This window comes from Colobus angolensis, unplaced genomic scaffold (assembly GCF_000951035.1).
Source record: "Colobus angolensis palliatus isolate OR3802 unplaced genomic scaffold, Cang.pa_1.0 Scaffold11, whole genome shotgun sequence".
Classification (NCBI taxonomy): Eukaryota; Metazoa; Chordata; class Mammalia; order Primates; family Cercopithecidae; genus Colobus; species Colobus angolensis.
In genome coordinates, this window is record NW_012112030.1 from 10,217,429 (window position 1) to 10,242,036 (window position 24,608).

Genomic DNA, 24,608 nt, shown 5'->3' on the forward strand with positions numbered 1-24,608 from the left:
CTTGTCTATAGTCCAGGCTACTTGAGGGGCTGAGGTAGGGGGATCACTTGAACCTGGGAGGTCAAGGCTGCAGTGGGCCGAGATCGTGCCACTGTACTCCAGCCTGGGTGACAAAGTGAGACCCAGCCTCAAAAAAAAAGAGGCTTTTTATTTTCAAAGAGCATTCAACTAAACCTATATAAAGAGGCCAGGCCCTTCTTGGTTCTAGAGATTTGAAGATAGTATTAGCCCTCAGGATACACACAAGAATTAAATCACAGACCATTAAATATAAGGCTGTGAGTACAGTGATAATGTTAAATTGGTATTCTGGGAGTGCAGAGAAAGGTAACTTTATTAGAGCACCAGATATATTCAGGGATGTCTTGGCCCTTTTAATATCTGTATAACATAGAGGGTTTTTTTGTTTGTTTTTGTTTTGTGAGACAGAATCTTGCTCTGTTGCCCAGGCTGGAGTGCAGTGGAAGAATCATAGCTCACTGCAGCTTCCACTTCACTGGCTTAAGTGATCGTCCTGCCTAAGCCCCCTGAGTACCTGGGAATACAGGCATGTACCACCACACTTGGCAAAGTTTTAATTTTTTTGTAGAGACAGGGTCTTGCTATATTGGCTCTGCTGTAACATAGGGTTTTAACGAGTCTAATTTTTTTTTTTTTTTTTTTTTTTTGAGATGAAGTCTCGCTTTCGCCCTGGCTGGAGTACAGTGGCACAATCTTGGCTCACAGCAACCTCCGCCTCCTGGGTTCAAGCGATTCTTCTCCCACCTCTGCCTCCTGAGTAGCTGGGATTACAGGTGCGTGACGCCACACCTGGCTAATTTTTGTTTTTTTAGTACAGTTGGGGTTTCACCATGTTGGTCAGGCTGGTCTCGAACTCCTGACCTCGTGATCCACCCACTTCGGCCTCCCAAAGTGCAGGGATTACAAGCGTGAGCCACCTGGCTGAATCTAATTCGTTTTAATGGCAGCTCCATCCTACTTGCTCAGGCCAGAAACCTTGGAACCATTTTTATTTTTTCTTTCACATCCCATAATCAGTCCATCAGGAAATTCTGTTGGTACTACTACCATAATAGATCTAAAGTCCAATTCACAACTGTTACTACTCCTGCTCTGAGTCACCGTCATCAGGCCAAAACAGTGCCTGGCACACAGTAAGTGCCCAGTAAATATTTGTAAAGTGAATGAATAATCAGTAATGTAAGAGAAGCATATCATGGAGGACCTTGGTTATAATGCTAAAGATTTGTGATGGCACTGGAATGCCAATAAAGAACTTCAAGCAGAGGAGAATGAAATTTACATTTTGGAAAGATAATAGGTGACAGTGTTGAGAATGAATTTCACTCATCCATTTTCTATAAGTGTTTATACAGAGTGAGGCACTAGGGCAAGTCCTTAAAAAAGCCTTATAAGTCCTTTAAAAAAAAAAGTCTGTGTAAGAAAGTTAAAAAAGCAAATTGCAGCTTATGATTTAATGAGTTTATACACCTTACCTTTATGTCAGAATCTTGATATTGGAGGGCATCCCACACAAGGCAGTGAAGTGCTGAGAGATGACTATTAAGCCATCCGTGTTGCATAGTTTGAAAATTCAAAGTTGGCAATATTTTTGGTTACTTGCCTTTAATCTGATATGCTATTAGCAGGGTACATTTAGTGATAGATTTAATTTCTTGGCTCATAACTAAACTTTTATTTTGTATCTTTTCCCCTTCCTCTGAAGGTAATTTTGTGTATTTTGAGTTTAAGAATAGTTTCTTAATTGTTCTTAAACTGTACTCTGTTCTCTTTATATGGTGGCAGAATCTGTTGCATGTCATTTATGTTGCTGTACTCCTGCTGAAATGTTACTTAAATAAATGCCTTTATTCTTGACTAATTTTTAATGTACTCAGAATACAGAATTAGTAGCTGAAGTACTAAAGTCAGCTTCAGTACTGGCTCTTCCTTTTAGCTGCTAACATCTATGAGTGTAGTAAACAGAAAATAGCATGACCTGCCATTTCAGGCACTTGTTTAGCAAATACGTTTTAAACATAGTAATTGTGATGTGTATTAGCAGCAACAAGAAATAATGAAAGATGAAGCAAATAGAAAAGCCATTTTAATTTTACACAAGTAGAAGAGAGAACTAAAAAAGTGTTGCGCATATATATATATATATATACATATATATATACACACACACCTTAATAGGTCTAGAGACACTATTGAATTGTGGCATAGTACTATGTTATAACTCATACTCACTAAATTATTAAAGTGATAATCTGTTTAAAGAGGATAGCAAAATAAAGATTTCTCACTCTGGGAAAGTTCAAACACTAGAGGAGCTGCATCTCCATACTATATACTTTCATCTAGCTACTATTTCATCTCTTTCCTTTCTTTTAGAGCCATTCTTCAAGTTATATTAACAAAGCTAGTACCATTTCTTCTTCTGTTAGCCCTTCCACTAAATTGGATTTTGATTTCTGCCTTGTTAGCCGCCCCCCTCCTAATTTTTCTCAGTGAAATGACATTGATGATCATGTTATTAAATCCAGGAATATCTTTTCTTTGTCTTATCTATTCTTCCATACTTGGATGACCTCTTAATAACAGTCCTTCCCTCTTGAGGCTCTCCTTAGCTTTTGGGTTACTGCATTCTCTATCTTGCCTTCTGTTTTGGTCCTTCTCATTCTATTTCTCATGGAAAAATAGGGATAGGCCTCCTCCACATGCTTTTTTTTTCTTAAACATAAGATTTTTGAAGAGAAAAATCTGTTTTGTAGTAAACCAGATTTTTTTTACATTAAACACTGACATAGTTTCCTTGCAGATTTTGTTTCGGATTAAAATAAAAATCTGTGGTTGATAATTTTCCCCTTGTTCATTGGATATTTAAGGTAAACAAACAAACTGATGCTAATGAGGATAATTACATTAGACTAGAATTTGAGACTTCTATTTTTGCTGTAAGTTAGTATTGATAGAATTGGCATGATTTAGTCAATTTACTGTTAATTTGTTGTCACTGTTTATTGTGTTCAGTTAAAATTCTTTATCATCTCAATCCATTTATATTTAGCTGTTACTTATGTACTTGGCTTCTCTTTGTGGAGCTTCTTAGTTCCATACACCAGTGTGCAAGTTGCAGATTTTTCTTTTCAGAGTTGAGGAAGACCAAAGATGAAGTAGATTTTGGAAGGAGGTGTATAGGAGGAAGATCATTTTCAAATGAGTACTGTTGTCCGAGTTAGATGTGTAAGTCTGGATTTCAGATCAAAGACTTGACTTGCATTAGAAAAATGTAGTAGATAGCATGTAGCTATTAGATGACAAGATGAAATCACCTCAGATTGAGTATACATGGAGAAAAGATCCAACAACTGAGCTTTTGGCATTTCAGTGTTTAGTGGTTGGGGAGATAAGGAAGAACCAACAAAGGAGCTGAGAAAGAGCAGCCCCTGAGGTAGAAAGAAAATGGAGAGATTTTGGTGTTTCAGAAGCCAAGTAAAGACACTGTTTTGAGGAGGAAATAAGGTAACCGTTTACTATATCAAATGCTGCTGTGTGTGCTCATAAGATGGAAGAGAAGTATTTAACAATCTGGAGATCATTGGTGACTTTTACTAAGGGGCAGTTTTGGTGAATGGTGGAGTGGAAAACCTGATTTGGGTTTCAGAGAGAATGGGAGGGGCAGAATTGGATATAATAAAATGTGACTTTCAGAGGCCAAGATGGGTGGATCACGAGGTCAGGAGATCGAGACCACCCTGGCTAACCCAGTGAAACCCCATCTTTACTAAAAAATGCAAAAAATTAGCTGGGCGAGGTGGCGGGTGCCTGTAGTCCCAGCTACTCAGGAGGCTGAGGCAGGAGAATGGCGTAAACCCGGGAGGCGGAACAGTGAGCTGAGATCCGACCACTGCAGTCCAGCCTGGGCGACAGAGCCAGACCCCATCTCAAAAAAAAAAAAAAAAATGTGACTTCCCCCCTAGGTTTTGCTTTTAAAGAGAGCACAAAAATTCACATAGGATGCATTATTTGCCACTGTATATTGGTTAAATAAAACTAATACAAAATGTCTGGAAAAGTCACATTACCAGTCATGCCTCATTTTTCTAATAGATTTGTTAGGTTAAGAATCTTTGTATGTTTATTGGCCTTTTGTAGTTCCTTATCTATGAATTGCCTGTTCATCTCCTTTGCCCATTTTTCTGATGAATATTGTCTTTAATTAGTCTGTAGGAATTTCTTGTTTTGTTATAAATATTTTCATGGAGCCAGTCATCTAAATCAGGAATGGAGTAGACTGGCCTGTGAGCCCTGTTTTTATAAATAAAATATTATTGAAACATAGCTATGGTAATTTGTTTACATGTCACATAGCACTTATTGCTGATTCCTGCAACAAGGACAGAATTAAGTGGTTATGTCAGAGGTCTTGTGGCCCACAAGATTGAAAATACCTATTTTTTGGCCACTTACAAAAAAGGATTTGACAATCTCTGATCTAAGGCAATGGTTTTAGAAAAATGGTCCTCCATTTTTCCTTAGAATAAAGTTCTATAAAGTATAATTCTGAAATGGGAAACTAAGTCCCCAATATAAATTCTATTTTGTAATCCTTTAAAAACACAGTTTTCTACTTTTACTTAATGGAAGATAGTAGTCTTCTGATAGATGTTAAACATCTAATTTGTCTCAGTGATTTCTCAAAGTTTTGGTACTACCAGAATTATGAGATCTGGTTTTGCTTGAAAGGAAAGAATATCACACATGGAACTATGAAAACTTGCCAAATTGTGATAAGGCTATACTCAAGAAAATCAGAGGACTTACAACAGAAAGTTACCTGTAAGTAAGGACAGATTCTAAAAAAGACATTATTGTTATTTTTATTTTTATTTTTTTGGAGATGGAGTCTTGCTCTGTCGCCCAGGCTGGAGTGCAGTGGCACGATATCGGCTCACTGCAAGCTCTGCCTCCCAGGTTCAAGCGACTCTCCTATCTCTGCCTCCCGAGTAGCTGGGACTACAGGCATGTGCCACTACGCACAGCTAATTTTTTATATTTTTAGTAGAGACAGGGTTTCACCATGTTAGCCAGGATGCTCTCGATCTCTTGGTCTTGTGATCCGCCCGCGTCGGCCTCCCAAAGTGCTGGGATTACAGGCGTGAGCCACCGCGCCCGGCAGTAAAAAAGACATTCTTAACCTACTATTTGGGTGAGTGTCAGGAGTCCCAGGAACTACCTGAAATTATGTCTAAAGTTGTCTGTGTACGAAGGGCCTTGGATTATTACTCTGGGTTGAAGGAGACCCATTCTCAGGTTTTCTTCAGACTGTGTGAACAAAATAAAATTAAAGAAATATAAGGCCTTATCCGTCTCTGTAGAATCTGTTACTACCATTTTTTAAATCCCAAGTTCTTTCCGTTACATAAAACTCTAGAATATATTTTAATTCTGTGAATCCTGCGTGTTTTCAGTGTTGGGCATCCAGTAATATCTTCTAAGCATATCTGGAAACTGGGAGTTGGGTAATAGGAGGAGGTTTTTGAAAAAGATAAAGAAATCTCAAGCTGAGCTTGACATATGGAGAGGAAACTGACATGTGTATAAAAGAGACAAACCATACCAGGCCAATTTACTCTGCTGTATTCTGGATGCTCTGGCTTGGAGTCACTCTAATTGGGGCCATGGCTAATTTTGTGCTTTGTGCGATGTGAGGATTTGCTAAATAAAGACTATGTAAACCTTTTATCTCAAGCAACCCAGTTACTCTCTCTCTCTGGAAACTCTGGGGACTAGGAAGCTCAGGAGTTACCAACACTCAGTATTAAAATCAGGAAAATATGGAAAAATATAGAGAGAAAGAATGTGTTTTCATGAGTTTGTGATCTGTTTACAAGAAAGCAAACATAAATTTTTATTTCACCGAAACTGAAGTTGAGAGATGAGGTCTTAAAACACTTAAAATGAGCAAAGGGTAGTAAATGGAGAGTTAATTTTCAAATAATTTATTTTAAAGTTCAAAAATAGTTTTAGTAATCCTGTGTACTGTGTTAGCTTACTGTTTATCTTAGAGTGAAAAAAATACTTCTAGCGCCTTAATAGGTGTTCATCCATGATCCTTTTCCCTGCATATTTTCACCTAAAGTATCTTTTAAATTTTTTTAACCTTTGACTTTTGCTATTAGGGCTGTTGTGATTAAAACCCTGATGATTGGAGAAGAAATGTTGTATCAGAATCTTTATATAGCATGATATACTTTATGATTGTTTATTTAATATTAGTTGCAGAACATGATGAAACATAGTATGCTTTATTGAAGCCACTGAGAAGCAAGTTGCAATGACATAAGGGGAAAAAATAGAAGTCAAACATCTTAGTGATTTTTTATTTTTTTTGTAGCTCCCTTATTCCTCATTTAATGACTAGGTTAGTTGAAGAGACGTTGATTGACCAAAAGAACATTTTGGTACCTCTTGGATTTTATTTAATATAATTGCATAGACATTTTTGGCAGTATCTTTTGGCAGCACTCTTCAGTTGTTACATTTTATATGACTCATGCAAATTAACCCTTCTGGGCCAGTCGCAGTGGCTCATGCCTGTAATCCCAGCACTTTGGGAAGCTGAGGTGGGCAGATCACCTGAGGTCAGGAGTTCGAGACCAGTCTGCCCAACATGGTGAAATCCTGTCTCTACTAAAAATACAAAAAATTAGCCTGGGTGCAGTGGCTCATGCCTGTAATCCCAGCACTTTGGGAGGCCGAGGCAGGCGGGTCACGAGGTCAGGAGATCAAGACCATCCTGACCAACATGGTAAAACCCCGTCTCTACTAAAAATACAAATTAGCTGGGCCTGGTGGCGGGCGCCTGTAGTCCCAGCTACCCGGGAGGCTGAGGCAGGAGAATCACTTGCACCTGGGAAGTGGAGGTTGCAGTGAGCCGAGATCATGCTACTGCACCCTAGCCTGGCGACAGAGTGACACTCTATCTCAAAACAAACAAACAAAAAAATTAGCCGGACGTAGTGGCGGGTGCCTGTAGTCCCAGCTACTCAGGAGACCAAGGCAGGAGAATCGCTTGAACCTAGGAGGTGGAGGTTGTAGTGAGACAAGATCGCCCCACTGCATTTCAGCCTGGGCGACAAGAGTGAAACTCAGTCTCAAAAAAAAAAAAAGAAAAGAAAAGAAAAGAAAATTAACCCTTCTGAATGTCTTCCTCATTTATGTGAAGATAAAAAATAGTTTACAGTGTGAGATTATATTGTGGCTATGTGATAACTATATTAAGCACCCAGCTCAGTTGTTGGCACTGTTATCAAAGTAGGTATATGTTTAAAGTTTTTCTTATATTTGGGATAGCCTTTTCATTCCTTGTTTATGAACTCTCTATACCATAACATTTAAAGAAACTTAATGATTCAACCTATATGTTCAACATATTAGGTGTTTTGAATTCTCCAGTACTTTGGAATTTTTTTGATAATTGTCACAGGCACTATTTTAGTTTTAATTGTTGAATGTAGAGGAATCAAAATGCTCTACAGCAGTTATTTTCACATTTTATTAATGTTATTGGTGACAGAAAATTATTACTTTTTTTTAAGTTACTTAAAATCTATATTAAGATTAAATCCTGTGTTGAGTTTGTTGTGAATTGCAGAACAGTTGGATGTGGACTTAGTCATTCATTCGACCAGTTCCTGCTCCCCTTTTTCCCTCCCCAAATTTTAACATTTTGGGACTCTGATTTCATAAAAGGTTAGTTTTGTAACTGGATAGTGCCTAAAAATGTAAATTAGTGAGCTGTTACGAATTCCAGTAGAAGTAAGACTTCTTTTCTATATTTGTTAACAGCAGAAGTAGAAAGTAATGAAAAGGACAGCAAACCTGAGGAAGAAGAGCAAGTAATACATGAAGAAGATGAAAGACCTTCTGAGAAAAGTATGTGTGTATAAACAAACTTGAACTGGGTTGAAGAATAATAATTCATTGTTTCTGTATTTACAACCATGTAATACTCTTTTTTGCCCATGAAATAATTGTAAAATTTTGCAATTTAAGTAAGCCACAACTATACCATTTTGTTGATGGCTAACTGAAGGATTTCTGAAAGTATGTTTCATGCACTTCAATATTTTATTTTGTTTATTTATACTTTTTATTGTTCCTCAGAAAGATTTAGCTTAAAATTTGCTAAGGTACTGACTGTTTTGAGATAAAAATTGTTTTACATTTATGTTCAGAGAATGAAACCACAAGAATTTTGTATGGGCTAACATAAGTAAATGGAAAGATGTATTTTAGTTTACTTAAGGTTCTTTATCTTCATGGGGCCGGATGTAGTGGCTCACACCTGTAATGCCAGCACTTTGGGAGGCCAAGATGGGAGGATTGCTTGAGGCCAGGAGTGCAAGACCAGCCTGGGTGACATAGCAAGAACCTGTCCCTGCAGAAGAAATATTTGAATTAGCCAGGCATGGTGGCACACACCTGTAGTCCCAGCTACTTCGGAGGCTGCAGTGAGAGTATTGCTTGAGTCCAGGAATTTGAAGTTCCAGTGAGCAATGATTAGTGATTGAGCCACTGTACTCCAGCCTGGGTGACAGAGTGACATCTTGTGAGAAAGAGAGAGAGAAGGAGGGAGAAAGGGATGGAGGGAGGGAGGGAGAGAGGAAAAAAGAGGGAAGGAAGGAAAGAAGGAAAAGGGAAAGGGAAGGTTCTTTAGCTTTATGGGAAGGGAGGGAAATGGTGGACTGCGTGTCCTTAGGTTTATAGAAAGATCATTGGACTAGAAGTCAAGAAAGCCGGGTTCAGTAACTCTCCTGTCATGCTGCTATCCATGTGTGACCATGGGTAAGTTAAGGTTATAAGAGAAATTGTGGAATAGAGTGGATTTAAAAGTAGGCACATAGATACAGATATATACAGAGAGATAAGCATGGTCACATAAGAGCATTTGCATTTAAAAAGTGTGAAGATATTAGTGTTTTAATTTTTTTAGATATTGAAGAAACCAGATACAATTTGCTTATGATCTCATGAATATTAACAGCACTTGAAACAAATTTTCTAAGTGAAGTCTTCTAGTCTATATTCTTTATAAATGTACTTTTAATGACATTAATTTTATTTGTATTTGAAATTCATTAGGATATGTTAAGAATAACTATTACTATGCTAGTTTTGTAAGGCTGATGATTAAGAATTTTTTCCTATACTTACGGAGGAAGAAGAATAAATAAAGCTGTGTGTAGTTAAAAATCTGACATGATAATGAATACTATATTTTGTCAGAGGATTCATGTGCACTGTGACATTTAGTTACACGAATGAATATGAGATGATTTCATCTACCTTCTTCATGACATAATTGTGAGGCAGTTCTCCTTCTTAATGTGAAGATTTCAAGGAAATTCTGTGTTCAAAGTTTGCATTGCTTGACCATTAGGAAGTTCTTATTTAGTATATTGAAAGTCATTTGAAATTTAAAGCTGAAAGCTTATATACCTACTTTTCTGATCTCCGAAACAATTTACAAAATAGTTGGTTGAGAAGGCTATTGTGATAGAAACAATATTTGCTGAGGATGGATAATATGCATTAAGAACTATAAGAAAAACACCTGAGAGTCATCATTGTGGTTTTTCTTCTCAGATGAATTTTCCAGACGAAAACGTTCTAAATCAGAAGACATGGACAATGTACAGTCTAAACGTCGTCGATATATGGAAGAAGAATATGAGGCAGAATTTCAAGTAAAGATTACAGCCAAAGGAGACATTAACCAGAAACTTCAAAAGGTATTGTGTCAATTATAAGTTATAAACCATATTGAATAAGTAGCACCACTGTCTTCTTCTAGGTTTCTGACATTATTCTGTATTTTATTGACCTAATGTGGTTTATCATAGAAAGAAAGAACTTGAAGAAAGTGGTTGAGCTTTTAAAGTCTATTACTGGCCAGATGTGGTGGATCACCCCTATAATCCCAACCCTTTGGGAGACTGAGGTGGATGGATCACCTGAAGTCAGGAGTTCGAGACCAGCCTGACCAACATGGTGAAAGTCTGACTCTACTAAAAATACAAAAATTAGCTGGATGTTGTGGTGGGTGCCTGTAATCCCAGCTACTTGGGAGGCTGAGGCAGGAGAATCACTTGAACCTGGGAGGTGGAGGTTGCAGTGAGCCGAGATCACACCATTTCACTCCAACCTGGGTGACAGAGCAAGACTCTATCTTAAAAAATAATAAATAAATAAATAAATACGTCTATTACTATCCTTGATAATTTAATTTTAAAATTCCTTCTGGCTTCTTTTTGGCTACATCTTTTAAAAAAAAATACTTATGATTATCAAAACAGAAGGGAGAGAAGGTAACATTTTTATTTATTTGCTTTGGTAACAAAACTGAATGTTGTTTTTCAGCTTTCCTTTTTCCTTCTCGTATTGAACTTTGTTACTGTGAAAAGGAAATGTTAGAGTTTTAAATGTTAACATTTTAATCTTTATAAAGCTGGTTTCATGGTTGTAAGTCTCTACATTCTAAACTCCTTATTGTGTACTTTAGGATTAGTATAAAAGTGGTAGAGACAGGGTTTTAAAAGGACTAGAGAAAGGAGTAAAGTACGGAGTTTGAAATTCTCCTTACATCTGTTTGACTAGAGATAGAAATAATGAAAATATTCAGTATTTTATATGTTTTTCAACATGTATTCACAAATGTTTGTACAAATGCTTTTCTTAGAGAGGAATATTAAACTTCGATGATAACTAGTTTTTCAAGGTCTTATATATTTAAGGATGACATTTTACAATCAATGTTTTAGGACAACATTCTTTAATTAAAATATGGCATACATGTTTGCACTTTGTAGAAAAAAGAATAGTGTGGCAGTAGAAACTCTCAGTGTTGTTTTTTCCCCTAGTTTCTTTTTATTTGACGTATGGAGATAATAATGCCTATTCAGTCTTTCTTATAGAGCTGTTAGAATTATGAAGGTAGCTATGTGAAAAATTTTGAAAACTCAGGTTTCCTGAGAGTTTACTTCTTTAGAACAGTGTTACTCAAGTATGGTTCATGGATATGTGCCCGTGTCTTCGTTGAGGACCCACAATGAGAATATGGAAATTTTTCAAAAGTTTACTCTCTGGAAATTTTCTATTTTTAGTATGTGTTACCCTCTTGAAGTAGATTTTATATATATAAAAGTAGAGGATTTTAACAGATAGTATTGTGTTACAGATTTTAGCATGTTTTATTCATTAAGTTAGTTAATTTATCGTTACTGTCTTCTTGGTACTTAAGAATATTTACTGTTTATTGCTTGTTGGAATGCCTTCTTGGCATAATGAAGGAATATTTGTTTCTTTAGGTTATACAGTGGTTGCTGGAAGAAAAATTGTGTGCGCTGCAGTGTGCTGTATTTGATAAGACTTTGGCAGAATTGAAAACACGAGTGGAAAAGATTGAATGTAACAAGAGGCATAAAACAGTTCTCACTGAACTACAGGTTTGTACATTGACTTGAATTGTACTCCGTTTGTCATTGTTTTTATAGCTTATTTTCTGAGATATATATTTGAGATTGACTATAATATACATGTAAATTCTAAATATAAGAAGTAAAAGGAGTTTGTTTAGTTTGCCAGGGCTGCTGTAAAGAAAGTGCAATAAACTGAGTGGTTTAAACAGTAGAAATATTTAGAAGTTGAAGATCAAGGTGTCAGCAGTGTAGGTTCTTTTTGAGGGCTGTGCTGTGAGGAAGAATCTGTTCTATGCCTTTACGCTAACTTCTGTTGGTTTGCGGACAGTTCTTTGGCATTGTAGAAACATCACCCTGATCTGTGGCTTTATCTTTACATGGTGTTGTCCTTGTATGTGTGTCTGTTTGTAAATTTCCCCTTTTTACAAGGATGCCAGTCATTGGAGTAGTGGCCCACTATACTCCAACATAACTTCATCTTAAATAATTACCTTTGCAGTGACCTTTACAACTAAGGTCACAGTCTGAAATACTGGAAGTTTAGACTTCAATATGTGAACTTCTAGGGGACACAGTTCAAACCATAACAGAGACTCAGAAATTACTGGATCTAACTTAGTGCTTCATACTTTGTTTTCCAGTCACTAAAGGAAGGCTGTCATTTAGCATGCTGTAATAAGTACTAAATAATATTTGTTAGGGATTCTTTTTATGTTAATCTACCTCCTTTCGTGGACCTTATGTTTTAAAGATGTTAGTTTAATAACACATATTTATTAATTCCTACTTTGCATTTTTTATTAAGTACAACTATATCTTAACATACAATACCAGAGCTTCTGGTCAGCTGAAATGAGCACACAGTAGTGTGCTGTAGTAATCTACTTTATTCCAAAGCTAAGAAGCTAGTATTTGAATCAGTACATTCATTCTGTCATAAGTAAATGTATGTTTCCTATTGGGTTATTTTATATATGAGCATATCCCAAAGATGCTGAGTGGTAAACCATGTATAGGGCCTAATTTTGCAAATGAGGGAAAAGTGGCCCATAGAAGTTAAATCACTTTTTCCATTATGAATGAAATTTTAGCTAAATAGGATTAGAATTTAAGTGTATCTCCCAGACTGACCTAATTATTAAACTTCATTTTACTATTACTGTTCAAACTTTTGAATTAAATTTGAAAATGCTTGAAGATTTGAAAGAATAATTTTATTCATTGTTTCTCATCACACCCATGGGTGCAACTATGAAATTGTGTTTTTAAAACCTGAGTTTTTGGCTGGACGTAGTGGCTCATGCCTGTGAGCTCAGCACTTTAGGAAGCCTAGGAGGGCGAATCTCTTGAGTCTAGGAGTTCGAGACCAGCCTGACCAATATGGTGAAACCCTGTCTCTACTAAAAATACAAAAAGTTAGCCGGGTGTGGTAGTGCGTGCCTGTAGTCCCAGTTACTTGGGAGGCTGAGGCGTAAGAATTGCTTGAACCCAGGAGGTGGAGGTTGTGGTGAGCTGAGATCGTGCTACTGCACTCCAGGCTGGGCAGCAGAGTGAGACTCTGTCTCCAAAATAAATACATACATACATATATACATACATACATACATACATACTAAAACCTGAGTTTTTGACACCTATCTTCTCACCCATAAGGTGCAATCCAGATTTCTTTCTTTTTTTTTTTTGAGACGGAGTCTTGCTCTGTCGCCCAGGCTGGAGTGCAGTGGCCGGATCTCAGCTCACTGCAAGCTCCGCCTCCCGGGTTTACTCCATTCTCCTGCCTCAGCCTCCCGAGTAGCTGGGACTACAGGCGCCCGCCACCTCACCCGGCTAGTTTTTTGTATTTTTTAGTAGAGACGAGGTTTCACCGTGTTCGCCAGGATGGTCTCAATCTCCTGACCTCATGATCCGCCCATCTCGGCCTCCCGAAAGTGCTGGGATTACAGGCTTGAGCCACCGTGCCCGGCCCAGATTTCTTAACATTTAAATTTGTTTTTAGGTGTTGCTTGTAGTCTCAGAATTTGAATCTTTCTAACACCAAGCCCCTCAGCTTCTCTGCAAATGTTCCTCTTACTGACAATTTCTAAATTCTTGGAAAACTCTTGAAGGAAAATCTTCCCATTGTTCCTCTTATTGGCAGCTCTTGAATTCTTGGAAACCAATCCCTCAGTCATTTCATATACCCAGTGAGTTGCCAAGTTACAACTTGATTATTTCCTAGAAAAAAAAATCTCGATTCTTTTCACTTTTCATTAGGCCATCATTACCCAGTTCCCTGAGTATAGTAACACCTTTTATATGAGCACTCTGGTACTAGTTTTTAACTTCTCGCTGGTCCTTCCAAAGCATTGTACTAATTTTTCTGAATACTGATTACTTCAGTCTCTTTATAGTCCAAGTTCCTCAATTGTGTACCAGTAAAACCAGTATTCATTTTTTACATTTTTAAATTTTAATCTCTTAGTTTTCAATCCACTTCTTCTAATATCCACCAGTTGCTTCACTGCCTACGGGGTACTATTAATGTTAATTGTATTTTGATACCAGGCTTTTGACTTCATATTGTTTCCCCTGTTCACGCACCCGTAATCATGTGACCTGACTGTATTATTTTTAAAATGTTACCAAGCCCAATTTAATTCCCATCTCTTTGTGTCTTGTTCCAGTGTTTTGTTTTTTTATGGAAATAAAATTCAGATACCAAACGGTTTTAAAGTATACAATTCATTGTTATTTAGTACATTCACAATTTTATACAACCACTATCGATCGCGTTTCAAAACATTTTTGTCAACTCAAAAGGAAACATTTTGCCCATTAAACCCTTGCTCTTCTTTTCCTCTTACACTAGCCCTTAACAACCACTAATCTGCTGTCTCTATTGATTTACCTATTTTGCATATTTCACATGCCTCTTTTCACTTAGCATGTTTTCCAGCTTAATCTGTGTTTGTAGCATGTATCAGTACTTCATTCCTTCTTAGGGCTAAATAATATTCCATTATGTGTGATATATGCCACATTTTGTTTATGCATTCATCCTTTGAATGGCATTTGGGTTGTTCCTACTTTTAGCTATTGTGACTGATGCTGCTTTGAGCTTGTATACAAGTATTTGTTTGAATACTTGTTTTCAGATATTTTAGGAATATACCTAGGTATGGAATTGTGGGCCATATGATAATTCTTTGTTTAACTTACTGAAGAATCACCCAACTGTTGTCCACAGTGGCTATACCGTTTTCTGTTCCCACCAGCAATGTATGAGGGTTCCATTTCTCCACATCCTCACCAACACTTGTTATTTTTACTTTCATTTTTTTCTTATAGCATCAGAATGGTATGAAGTGGTGTCTCATTAGGGTTTTGATTTGTGTGTCCCTAATGATAAATGTTGTTAATCATCTTTTCATGTGCTTGTTGATCAATCATATGTACTTGTTTATAGAAATGCCTATGAAAGTCCTTTGCCCATTTTAAATTTGGATTTTTTGCCTTTTTGTTGTTGAGTTGTAAGAATTATTTGTATGTTCTGGATACCAAACTCTTTTTTTTTCTTTAACTTTTTTTTTAGAAGGAGTCTTGCTCTGTCAGCAGGCTGGAGTGCAGTGCCACGATCTCAGCTCACTGCAAGCTTTGCCTCCTGGGCTCACACCATTCTCCTGCCTCAGCCTCCCATGCTGGGACTACAGGTGCCTATCACCATGCCCAGCCAATTTTTTGTGTTTTTAGTAGAAATGGGGTTTCACTGTGTTAGCCAGGATGGTCTCGATCTCCTGACCTCATGATCTGCCCACCTCAGCCTCCCAAAGTGCTGGGATTATAGGTGTGAGCCACCACGCCTGGCCCAGGATACCAAACTCTTATTAGATATGTGATTGCAAATATTTTCTCCCATTCTGTAATTTGTCTACAACTTCTTCATAATGCCTTTTGTTGCACAAAAGTTTTAAATTTTGATGAAGTCTTGCAGATGGTATATAGTTTGGTCATGATTTATTATCAGTTCCACCAATCTCTGCTTTTTAATCAGGGAGTTTATTTACATTTAAAGTAGTTACTAATAAGGAAAAACTTCTGCAGTTTGTCATTTCTTCTATGTCTGATAGCTTTTTTGTTTCTACTTTCTCCATTACTGCCTTGTTTTGCAATTGATTTTTTCCTAGCATATCATTTTGATTTCATCTTGTTTCTCTTCTTATATATATTTCTAGTTTTTTCCTTAGTGGTTACCCTTGGGATTACACTTAACATCTTAACTTTGTAACAGTTAGGTTTGAATTAATATCTGCTTATTTTCAATAGCATACAAAATCAAGTATCATTATGGTTGTGCTCTAGAGAGGGAAATATGTTTTTCTGGTGTAGATACTACCCATGTAGCAATTGCTGGCAACCGTTCTACTGAAACTTTGCTGCCTGTTTTGCAATGCGTACATATTTCAGCCCGATTTTGCCCTTCACTCTGCGTACAGTAACACTTAGCAAATCGAGTCCTGTTGTAACAAATATAAAGCATAGTGCACAACCATGAGAGGAGTTTGTTGAGATCTGTTGTGCTCATTTTGGCCAAATTTATGTGGTGTAGTTGGTTTGGAAATAAAACTTTCAATTCGTTCTTACTGCATATTTCAGAACAATTTCCCATTAGCTAATATGATATTTTGACTTTTGGCTTAATATGTTTTAGTATAATTATCTGGGGACAAATTGTTCAGTTGAATACATCTGAGACAAATTGTTCTATTGGTCTGATAAGTCTTTGACCTAGAATTAAAATAAGTACAAATAAACTGCACAAGGATTAGAAAAGAAGACAAGATCCAGAAGAGATTCTTTAAGAACATTTTTATGTTAACAACTTTGTACCAATGAAATCTGTTGTATATAAAAAGGAAGCAAGAGGCCGGTTGCGATGGCTCATGCTTGTAATCCCAGCACTTTGGGAGACTGAGACAGGTGGATCACCTGAGGTCAGGAGTTTGAGACCAGCCTGGCCAACATAGTGATGAAATCCCGTCTCTACTACAAATACAAAAATTAGCCTGGCGTGATGGCACATGCCTGTAATCCCAGCTACTAGCAAGGCTGAGGGAAGAGAATCTCTTGAACCCGGGAGGTAGAAGTTGGAATTAGCCGAAATTGTGCCCCTGCATTCCAGCCTGGGCAACAGAACGAGACTGTGTCTCAGAAAAGGAATCAGGAAAGCTAGATTTTGAGGAACTCTATCAAAACTGTAGTCAAAGATTTATTTCTGAAGAAGTCATGGAACCCAGAAAGCTTTGCCAGATAATTCTGGCAAGTCATTGAGGAACAGATAATTCTTGTGTGATATAAACGGTTTCAGGGTATGGAGAAAGATGAGATGTCCATTTGATGAAGTAAGCCCATCTGTGAAACCTCTAGTGCAAGAAGAGAAAAAAACATAGTTTAGTTTTATTCCCCAGCGTAGATTTCTCTTATGAATGCAAGCCTGGTTCCGTATTAACAATTATATGTCACTCTGCTAATGTAGGAAAGATGAAAAACAGTGTGATCATCTCAGTATATGCCAAATCCGGATTTGTTAAAATTTACTGGTCATTCGTGGAATACATAGGAGGTAAATACCTTGAATCTCTTAAAGGGTTGCTTTCAGAAACCTGTTGTAATCATGTTTAATAATGGATTATTGGAAATATATCTACTAAAGTTGAGAATGAGACAATGCCTATTAGTAGATGCTGCTATTTAGAGATTTGGTATTAGTCTTGGGCAATACAATGAGACAGGAAAAAGAAATGAGTAACAATTGGTAAGTGGGAACCCAATAGAATTCAGTTGACAAACGGTTGAATGAAGAAGGAAATACAGCAGCTACCTCATATAAGAACAACATATTCTAATAGTCCTCCTTACGTCAACAATAACCAATTAGAAAACATAATGAGAAAAAGGTTTCACATATGGTAGTTATTTAAAAATGAGTAAGCACTTAAGAATAAATTTTTAAGACCATTATGAAGAAAAAGGACAGAACAAGAAAACAGGAGTCAGTAGTACTATGCTCTTAGATAGGAGGACTTGATTCCTCTCAAATCACAGTATAGTTCAAATTCATAATACTCAGAATTTCAACTAGATTTCTTATGGAAATGGAAAAGCTGTCAGCACACTCTGGAATATAACATTCCATTGGTTATGATTTAGAAAATGCCATTTTAAGTAGATTTAACTGAAAATGTGTATTTTACTTTTTCCTTTCAACCTCGGCTCCTGTTCCCTATCAGTGAAGTAAGTTTATGACAGCCTAATACGGAGACAGTTTTAAATAATAGAAACTGTGGGTCTGTTTATTCAGTTGCTTTTATGAGCAGCAATATTTTGTTATAGGCCAACCTTGATGTTAAGGAAACCTTCTGTTTTTTGTAGACAGAGTTATTTCCTAAAGGTACATATGCAATGAAATTCTTGGTTTGTCTAGTTTCCCAAGTAAAACCCAATGTGATAAAGTATTACTTTCCTGGAGTTACAAAAATGACTTGTTTATTCATTTTTTAAAAATGTCTCAGAATATTTACCAGAATAGCCATTCTTAGACACAGTATGGCAGATATTTTGAATTATAATTAAAAAAGAATTGTACAGCTTCCTATGTAAAAACAAAAAGGCTGCTCTTTGATTTTTCTGTTTTATAATATTACATATCAGAAAACTATAAATCAGTGTCCACATTTTGAGTTTGTTTTTCTGCTACTGGTTTCATTTTTAAAATGATAATTCTTTTAAAAAAGAGTTTGAATACTACAGATCTATACGATGTGAAAGTGAGGTCCTTAGTTCACTTTCTTTCCCACTTTCTGCCAATCATAGCTTCCAGGGGTGACTACTTTTAACCTTGGAATGTATCCTTGTAGATCTTTTTCTATACATGTAACATATACAAGATGATTTTGGGGGGGACTTAAGTAAAAATAGAATAATAACATTATACATACTGTGCAATTTATAGTATAACCACCTAGATAATTTTTTTTTTTTTGAGACAGAGTCTCGCTCTGTCATCCAGGCCGGAGTGCAGTGGCACGATCTTGGCTCACTGCAGCCTCTGCCTCCTGGATTCAGGCAGTTCTCCTGCCTCAGCCTCCTGAATAGCTGGGACTACAGGCGTGCGCCACCACACCTGGCTAAGTTTTGTATTTTTAGTAGAGATGGGGTTTCACCATTTTGGCCAGGCTGGTCTTGAACTCCTGACCTTGTGATCCACCCGTCTCGGCCTCCCAAAGTGCTGGTATTACAGGTGTGAGTCACTGCGCCTGGCCCCACCTAGATAATTTGACTAAAGGAAAATTGACATTCTCGCATAAGTTGGGGTACAGAAAATACCTTCCACTTCCCATATACCTTTCTTTTCTTTTTTTTTCTTTTCTTTTTTTTTTTGAGAGAGAGTTTGGCTTTGTCACCCATCCACCCACCTTGGCCTTCCAAAGTATTGGGATTACAGGCGTGAGCCACTGCACCATATACTTTTTTAGAAAGTTATATGAAATATTTTAGTTATCAGAAAGGTAAATACATATTAAGGACGTGAAATTATGGTTTATGATCTTGAGCCTTAATAACATGCATAAATAACTAAGTCCTTAGGAAAATCTTTACCTTTGAGAGTCATAGGTAACTGATTGCCTAGGCCGTAATATTGGACTTAATTAAGCACATTTTAAGATTTGGGGTCTCCTCTAGAAGTGACTGCTTTCTGAAAGAAACTTTAAAAGTAAATCATAACTTTTTCTCATTTTTATGAAATGAATGCCCTTATTGGATAAAAGAAATTCTCTGGCAGAGCTCTTCCTTAGGTAGGGCCTCATGAATACACTCAGAATTGTAATTTTCTTGAAAATATGTTTAATTTAAAATGGTTTCAGCAGCAGCAGCAACAGAAACAGTTGAATATTACGTCTATGCTTAGTAAAAGACTGAAAGGAAATACAACCAAATATTCATGTGGTGAAATGATTATTTTTTTTTTTGTTCTGCTTTTTTTTTCTCTCAGATTTCCTTTCAATATGTATTTGGGCAAAATATGTGATCAGGGAATTTATATTAGCACAACAAATGAATAATAACCTCACTGACCATGTTGACACAAACAAAGTAATGGGTTTTTTTGTTTGTTTTTTGTTTTTTGTTTTTTTTTTTTTTTTTGAGACGGAGTCTCGCTCTGTTGCCCAGGCTGGAGTGTAGTGGCCGGATCTCAGCTCACTGCAAGCTCCACCTCCCGGGTTCCCGCCATTCTCCTGCCTCAGCCTCCCGAGTAGCTGGGACTACAGGCGCCCGCTACCTCGCCCGGCTAGTTTTTTGTATTTTTTAGTAGAGACGGGGTTTCACCATGTTAGTCAGGATGGTCTCGATCTCCTGACCTCGTGATCCGCCCGTCTCGGCCTCCCAAAGTGCTGGGATTACAGGCTTGAGCCACCGCGCCCGGCCTTTGGTTTTTTTTAAGACAAAATCTCACTCTGTTGCCCAGGCTGGAGTGCAGTGGTGCCATCTTGGCTCACTGCAACCTCTGCCTCCTGGATTCAAGCTATTCTCCTGCTTCAACTTCCTGAGTAGCTAGGATTACAGGCACGCACCACCATGGCTAATTTTTGTAATTTTAGTAGAGATGGGGTTTCACCATTTTGGCCAGGCTGGTCTCGAACTCCTGACCTCAGGTGATCCACCCACCTCGGCCTCCTAAAGTGCTGGGATTACAGGTGTGAGCCACAATGCCTAGCCAAGGTAACGTTTTTATCACATTGTTAAAGATTAACAGAATATGTAATTTAATTTGTGAAAAAGTAATATATGAACATTCATCTACACTTCTGTTAAAAGTGTCACAGTAAAGCCTATACATCCATCCATATGTAGTATTGGCAAGGGATCTTTTATGACTTACAGATATGTCCACTTTATAATTCTCAGTGAGAAAATCAAGTGTGATTACAACTGTGTTAAAAAAAAATAACAAAACACAGGCTTACATAATCAGGAATGTACTGGTAAGTGAGCAACACTCACAGTTCCAGGAAGGAATAGGCTAACCTAATTAAGAGTGTTTACATCTGAGTATTGAATTTAGGGGTCACTTAGTTTTAGTCATAACTGTATTTTCGAAGTGTATATTTTATAATCAGCTTAATTTATTTTCTTTGCTCAGCTGTCTTCTGAGGATCCTGCTTTCTACAGGTTTCTTGTTATATATTTATGGTTTTTTTTTTAATGCTATAATACCATTTGATTTCCATTCATTTTTGTCTTTTTTTTTTTTTTTTTTCAGGCCAAGATAGCCAGGCTAACCAAACGCTTTGAAGCAGCCAAAGAAGATCTTAAGAAAAGACATGAAGTAAAGTTTTATATTCTTGCATAATTAATATTTAGCTCTCTAAGTGGTAATCTTAGGAAATGCTGAATTAGGAGGAAACTCTGTATTACAAATCTGAAATTTGCTTTCATACTGTGTACTCCTGTATGTAATTTGTGGGCCTTCAGCCCTAGAACTAATGAACCCCGTTCAAATCCTCATTTACTATTTCTATATATCAACATTTATTTTTTATTTTAGGTTGTGCAATTCTTTTTTTTTTTTTTGACATGAAGTCTCTTTGTCACCCAGACTGGAGTGCAGTGGCACCATCTTTGTTCACTGCAACCTCGGCCTCACGAGTTCAATTGATTCTCCTGCCTCAGCCTCCCAAGTACCTGGGATTACAGGTGCCCACCACCATGCCCAACTGATTTTTGTACTTCTAGTAGAGACAGGGTTTCACCATGTTGGCCAGGCTGGTCTCGAACTCCCAACCTCAGGTGTCCATCTACCTTGGCCTCCCAAAGTGCTGGGATTACAGACATGAGCCTTTACGCCTGGCCCCTTAGGTTATGCAATTCTTGAAGCTGTATTTTCTGTCCATCTTTAAAATTAGGCTTCAGGGATTTGTCTTAACCTTGTTTCTTTCATTTTGCATTCTTGTCAGTTTCCCAGTATGGTCTCTTACTATTTTCCCCAAAGTATTTTAGTATTCTACTGCCTGTAGTGTTCCTGTTCTCCCCTTTCTTCCCCATGTAGTCAGTCCTCTTTTATGCTTTAATTGTAATATACAGAGATTAGATTAAGTCACTTTATTGCCTTAAACAGTTTGAATATTTTTTAAAGTATACAATTAAGTCCAAACATTATAGCATAAATTAACTTCCATAGTCTGGCTTTTGCTTTTTGTTGTTTCCTTCGTTTTTCCTTTGTTTATCATTTTGCTACTCTTCTGTTATTTCCTTTATTATTCATATTTTAATATAGTCTTTGTATATTGCATTATAATTTTTAGTTGGATTTATTTTCTTTTCCTACTGAATTTTGTTTTTAATTTTTTTATTTGAACAAGTTCCATTTCTTCATCTTGATAGTTCCATTATCTGGCACATAGTAAATTGCCAATACCAATAAATAGTAATCATTTTTCCTAGAGGTTTTCTGTACTGATGCATGTTCATATATTCTTTCCTGTTTTTGCAGCAACAGTACGTAGAGCCGTATGAACTCTTCCCCTAGCTTCCCCGAGTGGTGAAATCTTATCACTGTAGTACAGTATCAAAGCGAAGAAATTGAAAATTTTGTTAAGTAGTTTATAGACTTAACAGTTTTTACCAGTTTTTACATGTGTATATAAAAATTCATTGTTGCATCCATGTCTGTTTGTGAGTGTTTATGCTTCCATGCAGTTTGATCACATGTATAGATTTATGTAGCCCCCATCACAGTCAAGATATAAAATTGTTATATCACCATAAGTGGATTCCTTCGTGCTACCCTTTTGTGGTTTTATTTTTTTTATTGTTTGATCTGTTGATGGACTTTTGGGCCATTATTATCTTTGGGCTATTTTGAATAATGCTGCAGTGTACATGGGAGCGCAGCTATCTCTTCGAGATCCTGTTTTTAATTCTTTTGCATATATATGCAAAAGAGGAATTACTAGGTTGTATGGTAATACTTTTAGATATTTGAGGAGCCCCTATTCTGTTCTTCATAGAGGCTGTACCATTTCACATTTATACCAGTAGTGCTCAAGAGTTCCAGATTGCCCAAAACCTCACTAATGTGTTATTTTCTGTTCTTTCGATAGTGACCATCCTCATGGATGTATGTGATACCTCATTATGGTTTTGATTTGCATTCCTCTAATGACTAGTGATGTTGAACATCTTTTCATACGCTTGTTGGCCATTTATATATCTCCTTTGGAGAAAAATCTCTTCAGGTTCTTTACCTATTTTTAAATCAAGTTCCTTATTTTTGTTGTTATTACTAAGTTGTAGGCATTCTTTATATATGCTGAATATTGACCCTTATATAAATTATTTGCAACTTTTTTGCATTCTTTGTTTCCTTTTCTCTTGTTTCCTTTCATATACAGAAGTTAAGTTTGATGCAGTCCTGTTTATTTTTGCTTTTCTTACCTGTGCTATTAGTGTCATGTACAAAAGAATCATTGCCAAATCTAATGTCATGAAACTTTTTCCCTGTGTTTTCTTGTAGGAATTTTTTAGTTTTAGGTCTTACATTTAAATCTTTAGTCAATTTTGAGTTAATTTTTATATATTTTGTCAGAGTCCATCTTCATTCTCTTGCATGTATGTATCTAGTTTTCCCAGCACCATTTATTAAAGAGGCTGTCCTTGTCCCATTGTGTGGTTTAGGCAGTTTTGTTGAAGATCATTTGACCATATATGTGAGTTTATTTCTGAGCTCTCTATTCAGTTCCTTTGGTCTCTATTTTTGTGCCAGCACCTCACTTTTTTCGATTACTGTAGCTTTGTAATATATTTTGTGTGGTTCCCCCACCCCCTACCCCCTTGGCCAACTTAGCCTAGTATGTAATATGTTTTCCAATCAAGAAGTATGAAACCTCCAAATTTGTTCTTTTTCAAAATTGTTTTGGCAATTCAAAATCCTTTGAGATTCCATATGAATTTTAGGATTTTTTTCTGGAAAAAAACAAAAACAAAAACAAAACCCACTATTGCAATATTGATAGGGATTGCACTGAATCTGCAGGTTGCTTTGGGTAATACATATATTTTAACAATAAGAAGTCTCCCAATCCTTGAACACAGGATGTCTTTTCACTTATTTGTGTCTTTAAACTTTTTCCAACATTGTTTTGTAGTTTTCGTTGTAAAATTGTTTTCTCCCTTTGTTAAGTGTATTCCTAAATATTTTATTCTTTTTGATGCTATTGTAAATTATATTGTTTATTTCTTTTTTGTATTTTTTATAGTTTGTAGATATGCAACTGATTTTTGCAGGTTGATTTTGTATCCTGCAACATTGCTGAGTTTGCTTAGGTTTGAACAGTTGTCTTTAGGGTTTTTACATATAAGATCATATCACCTGTGAACAAAGATAATTATACTTCTTTTTCTGATTTGGATGCGATTTATTTCTTTTTCTTGCATAATTGTTTGGTTTAGGATTTCCCGTACTATATTGAATAGAAGTGGCAACAGTGGGCATGCTTGCTTAATTCCTTATCTTAGAAGGAAAGCTTTCAGTTTTTCACCATTGAGTATGATGTTAACTGTGGAGTTTTCATGTATGGCCTTTGTTAAATTTAGATAGTTTCCATTTCTGGTTTGATGAGTGTTTTATTTATTTTTTTCCATGAAAGGGTGTTGACTTTTGTCAAGTTCTTTTGCTGCATCAATTAAGATGATCATGTGGGTCTTGTCCTTTATTCTGTTAATGTCTTATGTTACATTGATTTTTATATCTCGACCTATCCTTGCATTCCTCAGATAGATAAACCAACTTGGTCATGGTGTATAATCTTTTTAACATGCTGTTGAATTTGGTTTGCTAATATTTTCTTGAGGATTTTTATATTAGTATTCATCAGGGATATTTGTCTGTAGTTTTAGTATCTTCGTTCGGCTTTGGTATCAAGGTAATGATTGCCTAATAAACAGAATTTGAGAGTACTCCTACTTGGAAGTACTCCTCTTGGAATACTACTAATTGTTTGGTAGTATCCTCCAGTGGAGCCATCTGGTCTTAGGCTTTTGTTTGTTAATTTTGTTTATTTTTTAAATTTATTATTTATT

At 36.5% G+C, this 24,608-nt stretch overlaps 1 protein-coding gene across 3 annotated transcripts in view; it reads left to right on the forward strand.

The window, feature by feature from the left end:
- ATF7IP (activating transcription factor 7 interacting protein) overlaps window positions 1-24,608 on the forward strand; it is a 136,333-nt gene that overhangs the window by 60,379 nt on the left and 51,346 nt on the right. For 2 of the 3 annotated variants that reach the window (XM_011954156.1, XM_011954148.1), the window contains exons 3-6: window positions 7,858-7,944; window positions 9,658-9,803; window positions 11,379-11,516; window positions 20,791-20,856. In XM_011954156.1, the coding sequence (XP_011809546.1) occupies window positions 7,858-7,944; window positions 9,658-9,803; window positions 11,379-11,516; window positions 20,791-20,856 (437 nt within the window). The remainder of the gene's footprint in view (window positions 1-7,857; window positions 7,945-9,657; window positions 9,804-11,378; window positions 11,517-20,790; window positions 20,857-24,608) is intronic. The other variant, XM_011954166.1, reaches the window with a different exon arrangement.